This window comes from Mus musculus, chromosome 15, assembly GCF_000001635.26.
Source record: "Mus musculus strain C57BL/6J chromosome 15, GRCm38.p6 C57BL/6J".
In the NCBI taxonomy this organism is placed as follows: Eukaryota; Metazoa; Chordata; class Mammalia; order Rodentia; family Muridae; genus Mus; species Mus musculus.
Window position 1 is genome coordinate 80,300,437 of NC_000081.6, and position 20,171 is coordinate 80,320,607.

The 20,171-nt window shown below is 52.2% G+C and overlaps 1 protein-coding gene across 4 annotated transcripts in view; it reads left to right on the forward strand.

Moving 5' to 3' along the window:
• Positions 1-20,171, forward strand: part of Cacna1i (calcium channel, voltage-dependent, alpha 1I subunit) — a 111,055-nt gene that overhangs the window by 13,199 nt on the left and 77,685 nt on the right. For all 4 annotated transcript variants that reach the window (NM_001044308.2, XM_006520949.2, XM_030248558.1 and 1 more), the window contains exon 3: positions 19,923-20,034. In NM_001044308.2, coding sequence (NP_001037773.2) covers positions 19,923-20,034 — 112 coding nt within the window. The remainder of the gene's footprint in view (positions 1-19,922; positions 20,035-20,171) is intronic.

Genomic DNA, 20,171 nt, shown 5'->3' on the forward strand with positions numbered 1-20,171 from the left:
CTGCTCCTGCCCCTCCTCCTTCTTCTTATCTTTGTCTCTGACCATTTTCACCCCTTTGGGATTTTTGAGATAGGGTCTCTCTACATAGCCCTGACTGTTCTGGAATTTATTATGTAGACCAGGCTAGACTCGAACTCACAGAGATCCACTTGTCTCTGCTTCCTGAGTCCTGGGGTTAAAGTTGTATGTCACCATGCTCACCTCTGCTATGTAATTTCATTCACTGACACTTTGATATTTTCTCTGGGGGACCCAGAGGGAGACAAGACTGTCCCAAGGAGCAGGAACTCCACGTGAACAATTTTAACAAAGCATTGAAGGAAACTTAAGGGGATGCAGCATGTGAGCATATGGGGTCCAGGCTAAAGAAGAGGTGACTGCAGGAGGTTCTTCCCTCCCTCCCTCCCTCCCTCCCTCCCTCCCTCCCTCCCTCCCTCCCTCCCTCCCTCCTTCCCTTCCTCCCTCCCTCCTTCCCTTCCTTTTTTTGAAGAAAAATATTTATTTATTTATTTATTTATGTATATGAGTACACTGTAGCTGTCTTCACACACACCAGAAGAGGATACCGGATCCCATTACAGATGGTTGTGAGCCACCACGTGGTTGTTGGGATCTGAACTCAGGACCTCTAGAAGAGCAGTCAGTACCCTTAACTGCTAAGCCATCTCTCTAGCCTCTCCTTTCTTTCTTTTAAAGACAAGGTCTCTATGTAGCCCTGGCTGTCCTTGAACTCACTATATAGATCAGTCTGGTCCCAGTACTGGGATCAAAAATGTATACCACGATGCCTGGTTGGTATTTGAGGTTGTCCAGGAAGAGAAGGCTAGAGGACCAGGGAGACAGCAGGACAAGGCCAGACGGCTATCTTGGCAGGTGACAGGATGCTGTATGACATTGAGTAAGTCACTGGGCCTCTCTGGGCTTCTATTGGTAGGCTGGTCACCATGGCTCTGGCCCTTGGAACACCTTGGCTCAGAGTCTGATTCTGATAGGCTAATTCCGGTAGGGTTGACTAGGCTGACATGGCAATGCTGTCTCAAGTGCCATGTAGGAGGTGGCCCGTGAGCGTCCTTTGTGTCAGCCCTTTTCTCTGACCCCTAGGGCCTCTGGAGAGGAGGGACTGGTGGGAAGTCCACCTTCCAGCTTTGGCTTCCAGTGTTGGGAGCCAGGCCAACCATGCTCAGCCGGTGGGACAGTGCCTACTGGAACTCAGGCTGTCACCTAACTAGACTGGGCAGGTAACATTGCTGACCTGTTGGGTAAATAGGCCCTCCAGCCACTCTGCCCAGTGACTTCACCCTCCCTGTCTCCTCTGCTCACTGAGTCCAGTTTGAGTAGGACACAACGGGGCTGGCTCAGGAGGAGGGAAGGGGCCTGTGGTAGATCTGAGTGAAGGTGACTGGAAAGATGGCTCAGCACTTAACAGTGTGTATTCTCTTCAGAGGACCCACGGCAGCTCACAGCCACTTCCAGCTCTTCCTGGCTAGATTTTTTTGTCAACTTCACACAAGCTAGCATTTGGGAAGGAGGGGACTCAACTGAGAAAAAAACCTCCATCCAGATTGCCTGTACACAAGCCTGTGGGGGCTTTTTCTTTTCTTCTTCTTCTCCTCTCCTTTATCCTTCTTTCCTTCCTTCCTTTTTTCTTTTGTTTTGAGACAGGGTTTCTATGTGTAGCTCTGCCTATCCTGAAACTTACTCTATAGAGCAGGCTGGCCTTGAACTCAGAGAGCCACCTGCTTCTACTAACTGAGTGCTGGGATTAGAGGTGTGAGGCACTACGCCTGGCTGGCATTTTCTTTTTTTCTTTTCTTTTTCTTTTTGGTTTTTCGAGACAGGGTTTCTCTGTGTAGCCCTGGTTATCCTGGAACTCACTCTGTAGACCAGGTTGGCCTCGAACTTAGAAATCCGCCTGCCTCTGCCTCCCGCGTGCTGGGATTAAAGGCATGCGCCACCACGCCCGGCTGGCATTTTCTTGATTAATGGTTGATGTCAGTGAGCCCAGCCCATAGGGGGTGATGTCATCCTTGGCAGGTGGTCCTGAGTTGTATAAGTCAGCCCTCTTCTCTTCCCTCCATCCTCCATCTTCACCCTTTCTCCATCCTCCTCTCCACCTTGCTTCCTCTTCAACCCCCTTCCCTTCCTTACTTCAACCTTCTTCCACCTTCTGTTCCCCTCTTTCCTTCCTCCTCCTCCATCTTCCATCCTTCCACCCCCATCTCCCACCTCCTCTAGCATCTGCTTTCTACATCTTCTCTCCTCCAACTTCCTTCCACTTCTCCATCCTCTTTCCTCCACAATCCATCCTCCCCTTCCTTCTTCCCGCCCTCCCTCCTTTCCTCTTTCCTCCTCTTCCTTGGGAGAGTCTCCTCAACCCTTACCGTCTGCTGCTGTCAGTGGTAGCATCTGCTGTTCTGTGCTGGGGTGGGGACACTTCAGATCACAGCTGGGGTCACAACTGGGTGGTGTCAAAGCAGAGTGAGGTCAGGGATTCCCATGCTCAGAGACAATTAGTCTAGAAGCTTCAACTGGGTCTAAGAGTTTACAGGTAGGATTTAAGGCTAGGCGACAGGATAGCTGGACACTTCAAGAATCCATATTTTGAAAGATTTATGTTCCAGATGTGTGAACTTGGCAGCTGGGATGTTGCCTGTCTGTGGTCCAGGGACCTGGGACTTTGGGCTGTGATCACAGAGCTGAGGCTGAAGTTTCCTAGTAGACTGGGTGGGTGGGAGCCAGGAGATTGCTGTTATCAACGGGGGACTCTGCCTGCGGGACTTGGGGGACCTCAGAGTAGGTGTCAAGTGCTTAGAGACAGCCTCTCTTGGAGAGTTGGTTTTTATTGGCTGTCGAGGATCTGATATGCTTTCCTAGTTGGAAACATCTCCCTCCCACAGTCGGTGGGGTTAGACAGTGTCAGGCGGTGTCTAACCTAGTCCTCTTCAGCGGGAGGAAATTAGGGTAGTGTTTAAAGTGGTGCTCCTTATTGGGTATGTAGTACTGAACTTAGTTCTCCTTGGTGGGAGGGCACTTGGCAGGGGATGTTTAACCTAGCCCTCATCAGTGCTAATCTAACCCTCCCCCTTAACAGCCCTGCTTGGATTTCAGGCTCTGAGGGTCTGGACAGTGTTGCTTATTTGGGATGTTGGTTATTCCTGACCTTGGGCAGGAAATGCTGGTCTGTCCCTTGGTTACCGTGACTACAAAATATAACCCTTTGCATGTGTCATCTTTGCAGATGGTGGCTCACCTCCCCACTAAAAATCGAACATGAGGGTGAAGGCCTGCAGTGTCAGGTCAGGCAGGTGGGAACTACTCCCTCATAACCAGTCCCAGGCAGGGCAGGGCAAGGGGGCCAGCCCCCGACAGTCCATCCCGAGCACACATCCCTGGCTCCTGGAGCCCTGGCCCAGGGTTCTCTGGACCTGGGCGCTCCTGATTCAGCTTCTTACGCAGCTTAGAGCAAGCAAGGCCTGAGTCACTCACTGTCTGACTCACAGTGAGCCACCAGGTGGTGGGGACCCTCGTAGGCGGGGATCCCGCTCACCCGAGCGTCAGCCCACTCCCTGCCTGGACCGGGCCTGGACCACTTGCTAGCAACTGGGAGGCCTCTGGGTTTGTGATGCCAGGAGAAAGACTGGGCCATTTGGCTCACGGGGAGAGAGGTTTGGCTTGTGGAAGTCGCTGGCTACCTGAGTCACACAGTCTGGGACTGGTTCTCCTGCTCATTGCCGGGCAACCGTGGCCAGTGTCATAACCCCTTCGGTTCCCCTGTGGGTAGTGTCCCCTTCACTACTGAAGGCCAGAGTCAGAGGGGAGGGGGATGTAGCAGTGGCGTGCCACAAATGGGAAGGGCTGATGTTGAGAGTCTCGGGGTGAACGGGCTCTCATGCGTGCACGCACGGCTCTGTGAACACTTTGCCTGCAGGAGATTCAATAAGATGCCAGGCGACAGGTCCTTTAGATGGAACATCACACCTTCAGAGGACATTGTTCCCAGGGAAAATCTGATTCAGTCTCTGTGATTCACACGAATCAGCGTGAGTCTGGCTGCTCATGGCCCAGCCAATGGCAGGGCAGACACTAATTGACCACGGCATCGGCCACCTGCCCCCCTCCCCAAGCCATGACAAATAGGGGTGCCCCTGTTTTACCCCTACTGGACTTTCAAAGCCCCTCTTAGGGATAAGTGATTACATCTGCTTACCTTCATTGCCTGTTCTGGAAACCCACATTTTCATCTCTGCGATAGGGCCATGACAGGATTAGAGTTGGTTCCTGCCAGGCCTCCAGTGTATATCCATATGCCATTGGCTGGCTGCAGGGTTCTATCTGCAGCATTACCTTCAGCCATTCTAGTCATCCTTGGAGACAGGTGTCTTCATAACCCCATTTTACAGATGAGGACAATGAGGCTCCGAGACGTTGAGTTACTTTTATCCAGTCAGGTTACATAGCCAATAGGGAGCAAAGCTGGCACGAACCTGCCACTTCTGTTACCCTCTCCTTCTGCGCCCACCCCCCAGCTTTATCCAGAACTCCCAGATAAAGAACTGCCTGAACCCAGTTCTCCACATCCTGCCTTGGGGGCCAGAGTTTGCTTGGCAGTTCCAGGCAGTAGGGTAGATCAACGTTCCCCAGGTTCTTGGTGTATATCCTCAGAAACTTTCTGGCTGTGGCTAGCTGGGTATCCCATTGAGGCTGGAGGCCCCTCCCCTTCCTGTGTGCTCCTGGGCCAGTGACAGCTAGTACAGAGGAGAGCAAGCACAGTGAGGAAGGAGAGGCAGAGAAGGCCTCATCTTTACTTGGGCTCAGGCAGACAACACCATTGCTAGGTGACCTCGGATAAGTCCCCTCCCTCTGAGACCATTCGATCTCTTCCTGCTGGGGCTGATGAAGTGGCCAGTGGCCGGCTCTGGTTTTTGCCCTGGTTGAGATGGCCCATCTCTGGGTAGGAATGGGGCAGGTTTTGCTGTGGTCACAGCACAGCCCTGGAGGCTTATGCTGCTTATGAGAGAGAGACTCAGAGTATCTATCCATTGAGTATGGGAATGATGGGGCCAAGGTCAGCCACTGAGTGCCAGGTGTCTTGGGTCACACAGTGTCTCGGGTCATGTTGTGGCTCTAGTAGCGAGAACCATGAGACCTACCAGAAGAAGGTGCTTGGGGACCTTGGTGACAAGCAACAGATCCTAGAGTGTGTTTCGGGGTCTAGAGGGTGGGGGGATGGTGGGGATGCTGCAGCCTTTGGTGCTGGTGTTGGGCACAGGTGACTCTGAGGTGATGCCACGGTGTCTGAATCTTGGTGTCTGACTGAAGGGAGACCTGAGCTTGGCTCGATGCCTGAGTGGTCTTGGGTGAGACCCTCCCTTCTCTTGCCGAGCCTCTGCTTGTGTGCCTGTGTAATGGGGCCATGGTGGGGAACACTGGGATGGAATGAGAGTTCCAGGGCCAGCAAACTGCTGAGTGCTGAGTTTTGCTGTACACATCCTGGAGAGGCTGGGAGAGCTCACAGGGCCTGCAGCAGCTGGCTAGCTGAGTACTGGTCTATGATGATGGGCTCAGGAACCCAGGGGAGACAGGTGGGAAGTCTGCTGCTCCAGGGTAAGAGAGAGCATAGTGTGTTTGTGTGTGTGTGTGTGTGTGTGTGTGGCTGGGGCACAGGGTGGGATGGAGACCTAGGAGAGAGTGTGATTTCGTTCAAGGCTACCTGTTGAATGTGAAGAGGTGGCACCTCTTACATATAATTATTATATACTATATATTATAACGTATTATATAGTACAAGCAGGCTGCTTAGTTAGAGCTCAGCACCATGGACCCTCTGTCCAGACTTCCTGGCTCAGCTCCTTCTGAGTAGGAGGGGCTCCCTAAAGGGAGCTGTCCCCTCCTCCTCCAGTCCTGGCCTAATGGGACAGTCCAGACGGTGGCGGGTACTGCTGGGAAGAGCAACACATGCCCGGGAAATTGTCCGTTTCCTCCATCTGGTGTGGAGAAAGTTGTTTTTCTCAGAGATAAAAGTCAGAGTCAAGTACCATCCCCCAAGATGCGACTGGAGGTTGGAGCAGAGGCTGCACGCCAACTGGTGGTCATCAGGGTTCCGAGAGCCTGTTAGAGGAGCCTGACTAGGCTAGGGAGATCCTGGCCCCACTGGGCAGCCTCAGGGTCTGTTTTGGAGAGAGATCTGTGATTTGAGAACTGCTGGTGTGGAGGCTGCCTGTGATGGAGTCCTGGGGTACTGGTGAAGCTTAACTGCAGGAAGGGGTTTTTCCCACTGGGTCTTGCTACATGAGTAGGAGTTTTCCGAACTGTTGAAGTAGTGTGTTCCTGATAGAGGAATAGTGGGAATTTGTGGGACAGGGGCTGGAGAGCAAGGTCTGACATACCAGGGCAGGGCCTGTGCTTGTCACACTGGAAGGTGGGGTTGGGGGGTGACAGGTGACCAGCAGGGATGGACCACGGGCATGCCCACTTTTCCTTGTCTTTCTTTTAATTATTAGTTAATGTATTTGATATGTGTGTGCACGCGCACATGTGCATGTGCCCTGGCATGTGTGTGGAGGGCTTCTGAGGGAGAAACGGAGCCTGCAGCCAGCCAGGAGGTTCCTGCAGTGACATTGCTTGACCGCATCGGTTGTTCATCCCATGAGATTGGAACTTGCTGGCTCGGAATGGAGCTGCCCCATGGCCACCAGGCAAGTCCAGGCACTCAGGGTATCTATAGAGCTGCTGGTCAAATGTAAGAGACAACCGAGTCCCAGCCCGTTTGAAGCAGAGTAGAGGGAGATCTGGGAAGAGGAATCCTGGGGCAAAGGGATGGGGTCATGAGGTCAGCTCCTCCTGACTTAGGAGCCCAGCAGAGTCTCACTGTGTGGAACAGGAGGAGGCCGGGATGCTGTTGCTATGTAGGACCACCCAGCCTGGAGGTGAGGGTGACAGGAGGTGACAAGGGGCGGCACACATGAACATGCTGTGGACTGGCTAGGGACTTGAAGGTGATTGGATTCTAGTTTGCGCTTAGGTTCTGTCTGGGAGCCTCTAAGCTGACTCTGACCTGCCGTCTATCCTCAGACCATCAGGGTTCTGTCGGGAGACAAATGGCTTCATTTGTTTTCCCTCAGGGAGGAATCAATAGTCTTTTTAATCAGTCAGAATGCCTTCTGCTAATCCCCCTTCAAGTTGCTGAGGGGGCAGCCTGTCTTTTGCAGCGCCATTGTGATGGCTAGGAGCTGTGTGGTACTAGGCGGACACCTTAACCTCTCTGGGCTTGGTGTCTGTGTAGGGGTGAAGCTGCAGTGGGAGAGGTTCCTAGACCTACCCGGATCACTGGTGGTGATGAGACCTGATTGTCTGTCCTACAGGTCATGTCTGCTTTCTGGAGGGTACAAGTATGGTGACCCTGAGGGCAAATAACTCTTTCTCTGGGCACCAGTTTCCGGACCCATACAATTGGGAGCTGGAGATTGTTCTCAGGCTAATTTTGCCCACAGGGGACATTTGACAATGTCTGGAGGCACACCTCCTCCCATGCATACAGCAGCCCATTTGGAGAACTGCCTGCCCCCAGATCACTGGGGTGAGGGTAGGAAGCCCAGGTCTTGGTGGGGGGAAGGACAGGAACAGTGTGAACTGGGTCTGGCAGAGCCTGGTGATAGATCTCATATAGGTGGGAGGACTAAGCTGAGTCCCAAGCAAAGGGTTTCATATACCACCCAGGCCTCATTCCCTGGTGGAACTGCCATTGCCTTCAATGTCACATGTCCAGCACTTCCAGGAATCCACCTATCTGTCCTCTGTCCACACACCTACCTAGTAATTCATCATCTGTCCATTCAATCACTCACCCAACTACTCATCTATTCATCCATTTGTCCATCTGTCCATCCATTTGTCCATCTGTCCATCCATCCATCCATCTGTCCATCCATCCAGCCACCCACCCACCCATCTACCCACCCATCCACCCATCCCATCTATCCATCTACTCACCCATCCACCCACCCATCTATCCATCTACCCATCCATCCATCCATCCATCCATCCATCCACCCATCCACCCACCCATCCACCCACCCATCTACCCATCTACCCATCCATCCATCCATTCATCCATCCATCCATCCATCCATCCACCCATCCACCCATCCACCCACCCACCCACCCACCTATCATCCATCTGCCTACACATCTGTCATGATTCATTTCCCCACTCACATATCTACCCATTTATCTACCCACCCACCCACCCATCCTTCTACTCACCCACTCACCATCCATATATTCATATACTCATCCAACCACAGGCCCATCTCTCCATTTGTTTATCCATCATCTATCCGTTCATCCACCCACGAACCCACTTACCTGTCTTCCATCTCTCCATCCGTTCACCTGCTCCCCCATAGCCACCCACAGCCTCTCACATGAGTGCAGCATCTAAATAGATGCTTCTGCTTAACCTTCTACCCGTCTCTCACGTTTCCTCCATGAGGAGGCCCCTCCCTTCCTCCTACCCACACTTGCTTCAGGCCTTCCACTCATCTGATGGCTCATATCTGGTGAATGCTAGTTGGCCATGCCTGTCACCATTTTTAATGTCTCCAGTCACCTGCTCAGTGCCTGGACAAGCCTGTGTTGGACAGTTATTCTCCCCACAGACCCTTTTCAGAGTCTTTGATAGGCAATGTATCACTTCCCTTCTGCTAGTTAGAGATCTTCTTGTATTCAAACTCCATATTCTGTTGATGCCTATTCCTTTTCCAGGCCTGGACCCACATTGATGCACAGGGCTTTTGATGGAGTGCCTCTCGGCAGGCAGGGTGAGGTAGCAGAGGTTGTATGGACAGTGGTGAAGGCCAAGTGTTAAGGACTGAGAAGCAGAGGATGAAGGTAGTGATGGGGCGGTAGGGCATACAAGATTGTGGTTTTGGAAAGCTGCTGGGCCTTGTGTGGATGGTGCATTTTAGTAGGCCAGGCTGAGGGAGGGGGGCTACCCAGAGACTCCTAAGTGGGGTGTGAGGAGTGGGAAGGGAGGATGGCTCTGGTGATGTAATGGACATATTTTCAGGGTCACTAACGTGGAAGGAGGCTCAGGGGGCTGTGGACAGGTCTCTGTGGTGAAAGGAGGCTTCAGAGGCGGCAAGGCTGGTGGAAAGCTGGAGAGACAAAGGAATGTGGTGTACACAGAGGACAGAGTATGACATGTCCTCCTTCATGTGTGATGAACTTGGGGTTGACAGAGATCTTTGGTGCAGAATCTGGGGTTCTTGCTTGGCTGAGAAGAGTACAGTCTTGGGATAACCTTGGATTCTATCCCACAGAAGGTTGTCAGCCCTGAGGTCAGGGAGAGGCCACAGGGCCCAGGGCTGGCACCTGAAAAGACCCAGTATTGGAAGATTAGAGTCCAGGAAGTGGGAGGACCAGACTGGGGACTTGGGGTGACTCCTCTGGCCTGGGGGTTCCTAGAACAGAGGGCTTGTGAGCTCTTTTGGGGACAAATCGAGTTTCATGGACCTGTGGCTGAAATTTAGCATTTCTTTTTATAAAGAGTGAAGATTAAATAAAACAAACAGTGGAATTGCCCCCTCTACTCCACCCCCTCACCCTGCACAGCAATGGTTCCTGTCACCTGGGAGAAGAGTTGTCAGTGTTTCCTGTCACACCGGGGACACTGCAGGGCTCTTGGGTTAGCAGGCACATTCTTGTGCCTCGTGGTGACAGACTGACACATAATCGCCGACCTACCACTGGGCCTTGCTACTTATTGTGTTGATAACAAAACATGTGTATTTAATCAATAAACATATTTTCTTGGTATGGTGGTTCATACCTTCAGTCCAGTCCCTGGAATGCTGAGGCAGGAGGATTTCAAGCTTGGGGCCAGGAGCTAGGTACCTTTCATCCCAGCACTCAGGAGGCAGAGGCAGAGGCAGAGGCAGAGGCAGAGGCAGAGGCAGAGGCAGAGGCAGAGGCAGAGGCAGAGGCAGAGGCAGAGGCAGAGGCAGAGGCAGAGGCAGAGGCAGAGGCAGAGGCAGAGGCAGAGGCAGAGGCAGAGGCAGAGGCAGAGGCAGGTGGATCTCTATAGGTTCAAAACTAGCCTGCTCTATGTAGGGAGTTCTAGGACAGTCAGAGCTACAGACAGAGAGTCTTGTCCCAGAAACAAAAACAAAAATCAGAAAACAAAACAAGAACTGTTAAAAGTGTGGGGGCTAGCCTGGTCTAACAAGTAAGACCGTATTACAATATCTATATATCTATACCTATATCTATATCTTGATATTTTTGATAATTATTTTAGTATAACAGGTTCACTTTCTATTCCTAAGTTTTTAGAAAATTTACAATAAAAACTATTCTTGGAACTGGGTGTGGAGGTGCACTTTTAATTTCAGTACTTGGGAGGCAGAGGCAGCTGGATCTCTGTGAGTTCAAGGCCAGCCTGGTCTATAAAGAGAGTTCTAGGACAGCCAGGGCTATACAGAGGAACCCTGTTTTGAAAAACCAAAAACCAACCAACCAAAAATAAAACAAAAGAACCACCATCACCACCACAGTAACAACAAAAGCAAACTGTTCTGGGCTGGTGAGATGGTTTAACCTACAAGGTACTTGCTGCCAAGCCTGGGGACCTAAGTGCAATCCTTAGGACCCACACTGGTGGAAGGAGAGAAGGGACTCCGATGGGCTGTCCTCTGATCCTCACACATAGGCCATGCCACACACATATGAATAAACAAGTAAAAGAAAAATCCATTATTTCTGTGTTTAAGACAGAAAAGATAAAGAACTTGTGTTCTCAAAGGAGTAGGTCAGGCTCATTGCTACTGGCTGGGAGCAAGGGAGAGATGGTTGTGAGCATACCGTCTCTGTGTGTGTGTGTGTGTGTGTGTGTGTGTGTGTATGTACACATGTATGTATGTGTATATGTATGTGTGTACATATGTGTGTGTATGTATGTGTGTATATGTATGTGTGTATGTGTATATGCATGTGTATGTATGTGTGTATGTGTGTATGTGTGTATGTGTGTGTGTGTATGTATGTGTATATATATATATGTGTGTGTATATGTACATACGTGCATGTATGTGTGTATGCATGTATATGTATGTGTGCATGTGTATGTATGTATGTGTGTATGTGTGTATATATGTATGTGTTTATATGTGTGTATGTACATATGTGCATGTATGTGTGTATGTATGCATGTGTATGTATGTATGTGTGTATGCATGTATATGTATGTTTGTCTGTGTATGTCTGTGTGTATGTGTGTATGTGTGTATATGTGTGTGTGTGTATGTGTGTATATATGTGTGTATATGTGTGTGTATATGTGTGTATATGTACATGTGAGTGTGTGTGTGTATGTGTGTGTTGCTGTGGGAGCACACAGGTGAATATGAACAGGCATGTGTTCTGGGGCAGACATGGTAAAGGACAGGTCACCCGAGGAGGAGCAGCATTGCCTCCCTCTGTCTCTACTGGGTTTCTGGCATCAGGAACCAAGTGTCCTCCGTTCTGGTTTCTAAGCACCAGGCATAGAGGGAAGCCTCAGTAGAGGATGGTTGCAAGAATAACGAGCCATGGATGTAGTAGATGTGACAAAGGAGAAGAGACGGGCGTTCAGGATGGGAAACTACGTTGCAGACTCACCCCTCCCCAGCTCCCCTGGTGATTCCTCAGACCACTGCCGACATCCTGGGTGGCTGTCCCAGGGAAGACTTCCAAGCTTGAAGGATGAGATGACCATTCTTGTTCTGTCACAAGGAGTACAGGGTGGCTGGGATGAGGCACCCAAGGCTAGTGGACCCTAGCAGATGCGTTCACACTTAGCTGCTGAATGTCACGGTGACGTCTCCTGCTCTGTAGGTGCGGTTTCTTCGAGGTAGGCTCCCGAGGCCATGTTTGTCTCTTCGCAGCTGTGGCCTTGGTGTCTGCCCCACCCTTTCTTCCCTAGTAGCCAAGTAGCATATTCTGCAAGTCTTCTTGGTCAGAGCCTCTCTCCTGTGGGCCATGGATCCTGGGTTCTCTTCCAGACTGGCATCTTTGTCTGCTCACTGTTGCCTCCTGCTCTCTGGCTGACTGTGCCACGCATCATTGCTTGCTGGGCATAGGGGAATCAGAGACTGGACACATCCACTGCATTTTCATGGGTGGGGACTCTGAGAGGGGGTCGGGGATGGAAAGGGAGGGAGGCCAATAGAGAGAGAAGAGGATAGAGCAGACTTGTCATTATCTTAAGGGACTTCAGGGCTTGTATGCAGAGTCAACCAGGCATGGCTGTCTGTCCTTCAGGACACTTCCTGTCACTGGGGACATGCAAGCTGAGTAGAACCGGCAGCCTGTATGTCAGTTGGCTTCCTAGAGCAGCTTTCTGCACCAGTTCAACTGCTGTGCCGTTTGTACTGCTGGGCCAGTTGTACAGTCTCTAGATCTTCTCTTCTGTGACTGGAAAGTAAGCATGCCTGTCTCCCTGAGGCACAGTGGGGATGGTGAGGCATGGCAGGTCTACAAACACAACCAGAAGAGGGATTGCATGGGGCCAATCCTAGCTGGTAACTTCCTTCGATAGGACTGCCCAGAAGTCACTGAGCAGAGGTACAAGGGCTGCTGGGAAAATCTCACTGGATGCCAGAGCCAGCGAGTGCCCCAGCATGAAGCTCCTGTGTTTTCTTCATTTATTTTTGAAGGATGGTTTTATATATCCTGCCTGGCCTCGAACTCACTATGTAGTCAATGATGCGCTTCCTTGTGGTCTTCCTCCTGCTGGATCTGCAGGGGTCTATGCTGCAGATAGACTCCAGGGCTTTGAGTATGCTAGGCTATCACTCTACTGCCTGAACCCCAGCCCCCTGTTTGTTTAAGGTTTATTTATTTTTATTTTGTGTATATGAGTGTGCCATCTGCATGTATGTCTATGTACCACATTTGTACTTGATATCCACATAGGCCAGGAGAGGGCATTGGATGCCCTAGGACTGCAGTTGCTGTGAGCTTCCACGTGGGATCTGGGAACAGAACCGTGTTCCTCTGGAAGTACAGCCATTGCTCTTAACGGAGCCTTCTCTCCAGCCCCAGCTGGTGTTTAAATGGTTGTTTTTTTATTTTCCCTTGGAGAAATTGTCCTTTTTTTCTCCCCTCCTTCCTTCCTTTTCTCCTTTCTCTCTCCCTCCCTCCCTCCCTCCCTCCCTCCCTCCCTCCCTCTCTCTCTCTCTCTCTCTCTCTCTCCCTTTCTTTCTTTCTTTCTTTCTTTCTTTCTTTCTTTCTTTCTTTCTTTCTTTCTTTCTTTCTTTCTTTCTTTCTTTCTTTCTTTCTGAGATGGAGTCTCTAACTTGAGATCCTCCTGCCTCAGCTTCCTGAGTGCTAGGATTGCAGCTGTGTGTACCCTCGCCCAGCTTCTGGTTTGCTTTCTGTTGACAGGTGAGCTCACATGCTACAGGGTCTAGACAGTTTCCCACAACTTGTCTTCTGTGGCCACCACTGGGATTGAGACTGTCTCAGTCTTTGGAGGTGACCTGATCCTCTTCATCTGCAGAGATTTCCCCGCCTCACCTCTGTTCTGCGCCCCTTTGCCTCCTTTTGAACTTTATAGACTGGGACTCACATGATCTCAGTGTGTTTGTCTTTTTCACCCAACAGAGATCCCTCCATCCTCTTGTGCATATTAGTTGCTCGTCCTTTTTCCTGACTGTGTAGTACGCCGCCGTAGAAGTATCCAAAGAAAATTCTCAGCCTTGACGTTGTTGACAGTTGGGGCTGACTGTTTCTTTGTGACAGGGATTGTCCTGTGCAATGTCTCTGGATGTCACTGCTTGCCTCCTAAGCCTGAGTCTGTGTCCAACTGCAGTAGACATTGTTAAGCAACTCTTTGGGATGACTGTTGCCCATAAAGATTAGTTGAAGGGATTAATAGATGAACGAATGAATGAATGAATGAATGGTCTTTATTCTTAGGCATTTAAATATGGCAGCCACTGTGGAACAGGTTCACACTCTGGGGACCTCCAGGGAACAAAGTAAACTTTCTTTACCTCAGTACACTAATACACATGTGAGGTACACGGCAGGCGTTCCAGAGATGCTTGTTAACCTGGCCTCAGGGAAACAGAGCTGGCTCAAGATCTGAGGTGCGGGGGGGGGGGGGGTGGTGGTGGTGCGGGGTGCGGGGGGGGGGGGGGGCTGAGCTCTTCGCTGTCCTGGAGACAGAGCAAGAGCTAGACAGGGAGACTGTCTGCTGTGCCTGCTCGGCATCATGGAGGACTTGGCCCCAGCTGCCTTCTTCCACTTGACATATTTAGACAACTGAGTAGAACCCTGGGAAATGGATAGATTTCAGGTTTGACAAAATAAAAACAAACGTGGCCACCCCCGCTTAGCCCGGCCGGGTGTCCCTCCTTAGCCTCCCCTCCCCGACTCCCCCACCCCACCCCAAGTCTCTCATCAACAATGCAGGAAGGAGGGTGGTGGTCGCCATGGTAACCATGCAGGCCTCTGGCAGCTCTCTGAGAGGAGGCTGCCCTGCTGGACCTGCTTGGGAGAGTGGCACTGTCCCTCTACCCAGTCACCCTTCTGCTTGGGTCTGGCAGGTGTGTGTGTGTGTGTGTGTGTGTGTGTGTGTGTGTGTGTCCTTGTGTGGTGGTGGAGTCTCTGAGTCCACCCACCTTGACCCACTGCGTCTAGCCTCCTTAGGCCTCAGTACCAGTCTGTGGAGTTGCATATTGATTCAGCTTGATCTTTTATGGCTGAGGTGGCAAACACAGTCCTGTCTTTCTCTCCTAAAGCTAGCTGCCAGTCAAGAAGGGCAAAGCAGGGTCCCTTACGCACTCAACATCTGGGAGCCCCAGGTCTGAGGTGCTGAGCCCAGTATGGTCATGGGGTAGTTGAGAATACAGGACCAGGAACCAGCAAGAAGTGATACAGATTCTGCCGTGTCACTTGGCACAATGCTGGCTGCCTCAGTTCTCTTCTCTGTTCAATGGCAGCAGCAGCAGTATCTGCCAGAGATACCAGCTACTCTGTCCCAAGCTTGGGTTTCTGTAGGCTGCCTGCTGCTTTTCCTGTCTTTGTTTCTGAGACAGGGTCTCTGTAGTTCAGGTGTCCTCTTACTAGTGATCCCCCTGCTGTAGGCTCCTTAGCGCTGAAGTGGTTGAAGTTCCATTACACCCAGCCAGGCTGAGCCTCTTCGAAAGGCTGTAAGGACACAGCTGCCACTCAAAGGGCTTGTAAAGACACCTTGAGCCTCCACTGGAGGCCATAGCAGGCAAGGAGAGAGAACACCTGTGTGTGAGTGAACCTGGCTTTGTTGTCAGGCTCCTCCTACTGAGCCTGTTGTGCTGGCTCTGCACGCTGGGACCTCCTAGCCCCTTACTGCGAGTGGTGGTAACATTCCAGTTTTGTTTAAGGTAGGATGTTTGAAGGCACTCACGTTCTGCCTCTGCCTCCTGAGAGCAGGGTCACAGGCCCTCTTGGCTTGACGTTTGGTTAGGAAGCTCCTTGGCAGATACTCTCGGTCACCTGGGAAGTGTTTGTAATCGGCGGGTATTCACAAGACACCTGGTATACAGCAGGCACTCCATATGTGCCCATTCATCCTCTGTGAGGCCTTGAGGACTTTTGGAAGCAATGGGAATGGGGAAAGCTGAGAGGCGTCCAGGATTCTGGAGGATTCCCTCGCCCCCCAGCTCTGGCTGATGATGGTTTGAGGGTGTCGGAAGGTCCCTGCCACTCACTAGGGTGCTTGCTTGAGTGTCTTCTCTCGAGCCTGCTGAAAAGCCAGCTTTGCTACTAAGGCAAGTGCATTGATCAGATTTGATTGGACACTGATTTGCCCTGCGGGTTCCTCAGGGTGGTCACCATTCTGGGGCTGTTCAGGGAGACAGGTAGTGCCTGGAGAGGCTGGAAGCTGTTCTGACTCAGGGAACCCCAATTGGTCAGGGTGTTATGAGTATTGTCTCTATTCCAGCCTCTCCCTGTCCTTGGCTAAGTCTCTGTTCCCGTTACCCATCATGCAGTGGGGCCGTGGATCCCATGCTGTGGCAGGATTGGAGGGGCTGCTCTGCTTTCACTCCTACAGGACTGAGAGTCTTTCAGTGTGGCAAGTGGTTGGGTCTCGGTTGCACATCCCTTTTCATGTATGTGAGTACACTGCCACTGTCTTCAGACACACCAGAAGAGGGCATTGGATCCCCATTACAGATGGTTGTGCGCCACCATGTGGTTGCTGGGAATTGAACTCAGGACCTCTGGAAGAGCAGTCAGTGTTCTTAACCACCGAGCCATCTCTCCAGCCCCCACTTACACATCCTTAAATGCCTCTGGTCCAGGGCTTTGTTTCTGGCTGAGGGGCAATGGGGAGATATTGATCACTCTATTTTCTTGTGGAGACAACATTCAGACCCCACCGGTTTTATTACCAGACTTCCTCATCTACCTTCTTGGGGTCTCCATCTTCCCTTCCATTTTTCCAGAATTCAGCCCAGCCTGTTTGAACTCTAAGCTCCTTGGTGCATATGAGGTGGGAAATCGGGTATTGGACACGGCCACCAAGCTGCCCAAGGCTCTGACTGCTCTGTCAGCTCCTACCCTCGCTGCATGCATGGCCTGGTTTATCTCCCAGGATGCCTGAGGCCTTTCATCCCTGAGCCAGCGGGAATGTGTCAGGAGCCATGGGCAGCAGTGCCATGCTGGCCTGACTTCTGAGTCTTGGAGCTCTTGGATGGGACCCAGGTCCTGCCATCTGGGATTTCCCCTTGTGCCTGAGGCCAGCAAGAGCTGAGGGGCCCAGGGGCTGGACCTGCTCTGCCTTCAGGGCCTCTGTGCCATGTTCAGGGTGGCTGAGCTACAGAGAAAGCAGTTGGCACTTTGGAGTTGCTCAGTCTGAGAGGTAGTGTGACTTTGTAGAAGTCATAGTGGCTCTCCAGACCCACTTCTTTGTCTCTCTCTCTTTGATGGATGGTGGCGACAGTTAAGGTCATGTCCCTAGGGTGCCTGGCATGAAGCAGTTATAGTGGCAGCCAAGTTCATCATTGTGGTATGTGCTAGACCGGGTGGGTGGAAGGCTGGGCATCAGCCTGAGAGGGGAGGAAGGTGGAAGCTTTTGACTGGGTGGCATGCAAGTGAGATTGTGAGGGGTAGGCAGGGTTTGCCTCAGAGGGAAGGTAAAGCCATGAAGTGGGTATGCTTACACATAGCGAGAAGCTTAGTGTGTGCCAGGGCAAGCAGGAGATTCAGGCAGTGAACTCACTGAGATCACTGTCGCCTTGGGTGACAGGCTGAGGGGGATGGGGAACCATGGATTGAAGGCTCATAGTGTAGCTGAGGATGTCTTCGTATGTCTCTCACTCTTAGTTTTTTTTTTTTTTTTTTGACACAGGATTTCTTTGTGTAGTCCTGGCTGCCCCTGTAGACCAGGCTGGCCTTGAACTCAGATCCTTCTGCCTCTGCTGGGATTCAAGGGTTAAAACCACTGCCCTGGGACTTTCAACTCTTGATCCTCCTGCCTCTGCCTCCCAAGTGCTGCTGGGCAGGACTGTAAGAATTGGCTGCCCTGCCACCACGCTTGGCTTTATGTGGTACTCGGTTCTGGGATTGTGGCCAACTGAGCCGCACCCCTGACTCCACCCCACTTCTGCTTGTTTTGGTTTGAGTTGTGCTGACAAGGTATTACTGGGTAGCTCTGGTCGGCCTCAAACTTCCTGCCTCAGCCTCCCCAGTGCTGGGATTGCAGGTGTGTACTGTCACAGGTGTGTAAATATGTTTCCCCTTTGGATCGAATTTAGTTTTATCAAGGAGTCTGAGGACTCAGTGCTGACATCACACAGGGCCCACTGGAGAGTCAGGAGCCAGAGCTGCAGCCCCAGGGAGGCAGGGGCAGTATTGCAGACACAGGACCAAGGGCCGGGAGGGGACACTGGCCGAGGAACCCAGCAGGTCTGATGTAGACAAAACCCAGCCACGTGATCTAAAGAGGGGTCTTGACTTTCCCCACCTGTGAATGGGCCCATCAGGTGCACTTGGGCCTGGGTCTCCAGGAAGGACAGAGGCAGCAGAAACTGGGCTATGAGAGGGAGGTAATGAATGGGGGAAGGGGGGGAGGGAATCAAGGGGAACGGGGATGCTCGCTGGTAATTAGAACGTTTGAACTTCAAAAAAGTTAATTAATGACACAGCTACTGCTGGAGCAAGGCTAGGGCTCAAAGGGGGCCTGGCAGCGACTGAAATTAATTACAGGCTATGGCGGGAGAGTGGCAGCCAGGCCAGGGACAGGAAGGAGCAGGGCAGGGACAGAGGCCATGGAAGTCAGCTTTCAAGGTGAGCAGGGTCTGGAGAGCAGAGGGGGCTGTTGCCATGGAAACTAGGTCAGTTCTCTTAGCAGGCAGGAGGGGCCCAGTCCACTGTGGTTGGCATCTGGCTGTGGTGGGCTGGTGTGGCTTCACCGAGCTGGGGTTGAACTGGTGTGGCTGGGGGGTGGGGTGGGGGGAGCTTGAGATAAACTCATGTATTCACTCGGCAAGTCTTGGTTGAGCATCTCCATGCTGTTCTGGTTGGAGTTGAGTGCTTGTAGATCCCAGGGACCCAGACTCTGCTCAAAAGTGGGCAGAGAGGATGAGCGTTAGATGGGAGAGAGTCAGGCTGGAGGGCTGCTGGGGGAGGAGCTTGTGGGGCTGAATGGCCTGAGACCAGACAGGAAAAGCAGGCCACCACGGGCTGGGAGGGAGGCAGTCGGGGGAAGGAGAAGAGGGTAGGTCGTGCTGGCCAGCTTTGTGGAGGGCTTCTGATTTTAAGCCAGGAGAAGCTGGGAGCCACAGCAGGCACTCTGAGAAGAGGGGTCGGGACAGCCTCTGTGGACCTGTGAGGTGCCCCTTAGCTCCAGTGAGGAGCTGCTGTGAACTTGCTTGAGACCCCAGAGCCACTCACCGCAGGGAATTGAGTTCACAGGCAGGCCCTGGTCTCTGGCACTGCTGGCTGCTCTGACAGCACATAGCAGCTCTGTACCCAGATGCTAAATGCTGGAGTCAGGGACAGGAATGTGGGTACAGCTGGTGGCAGGGGTTGTCAGTCTGCTTCCTGGTAGATGAGAAACTACTAGAAGAGAGTGAGTCATCAGACAGGCTCCTTCATCTGGCAGTTCACCCCTGAGTCTGACCTCAGTCATTTATGCTGTTGTGTGGTTTCACTTTTTTTTTTTTCTTCACCATGATGCACTTTTTGGGGGGGGGGCACAGATCTCCTTAGCCCCGAGGACTTGTGTATAAGAGGAGAGGCCATTTGGGGGATATGAGCAGGCAGTTCTCTTCTCTCTGGGCTGTAGGATCCCCTTATCCTGCTGGTGGCCTGTGGCTGACCTGAAGGGCTGATCTCTAGATGCCCTGGCTCCAGGCTGCAGGATTCTGCTGGGGCAGAACCCGGGAAGCCAGGTCTCTGGGTTGGGCTGATTTGGGAGCAGCGGTCAGAGGGTGACTGTGAGCTTCAGCCCCACAGAGATAGGCAGATCAGGAGAACATGTCCAGGGATGCCTCAGAAGTGCAGACCCATTCCTTGGATGGGAAGCATGAAGCCACCGCAGAGGGATGGGAGAGGGAGAAGAGAAGGCCGGCATCAGAGCTGTTGAGTCTGGGGACCCTTTCTGGGGGCCACTCCTTCCTGGGTGGGACCTGGAGGCATCCTGCAGTGGATGCTTCAGTGGTTTGATTTGGTTTCGGTTCCCTGCAGGGTGTGGCATGGGTTGCACCTGTGTGGCGGGCCAGCTGCACTGTCTCTGAAAGCTTGGACCTGGGTCACTGAGAGGTCCACAGGGGTGGGGGTGGAGTTGGGGGTGGGGGGCAGAAACGGTCTGCATGTCTGTTCCTGGGGTGTCACATTCAGGAGTGTGGCGCCCCAGGCCGCGCTTCCACCACCAGTTCTTCCTTGACTTGGTGTACGTGGTTCGAGTGTGTGAGCATGCTGGTCATCCTGCTGAACTGTGTGACCCTGGGCATGTACCAGCCATGTGACGATATGGAGTGCCTCTCAGACCGCTGCAAGATCCTGCAGGTGAGCCTCTCAGTCGTCCCCTCCCTCCCAGCCGGGTGTCCTCTTCCAAGCTCAGGGCTCTACTGTAGCTCAGCCCCTCAGCTCTTCTGAAGAATTGCCCCTCCTGTCATCTTTGTTTTCCCAGCTGAGGCTCCTCA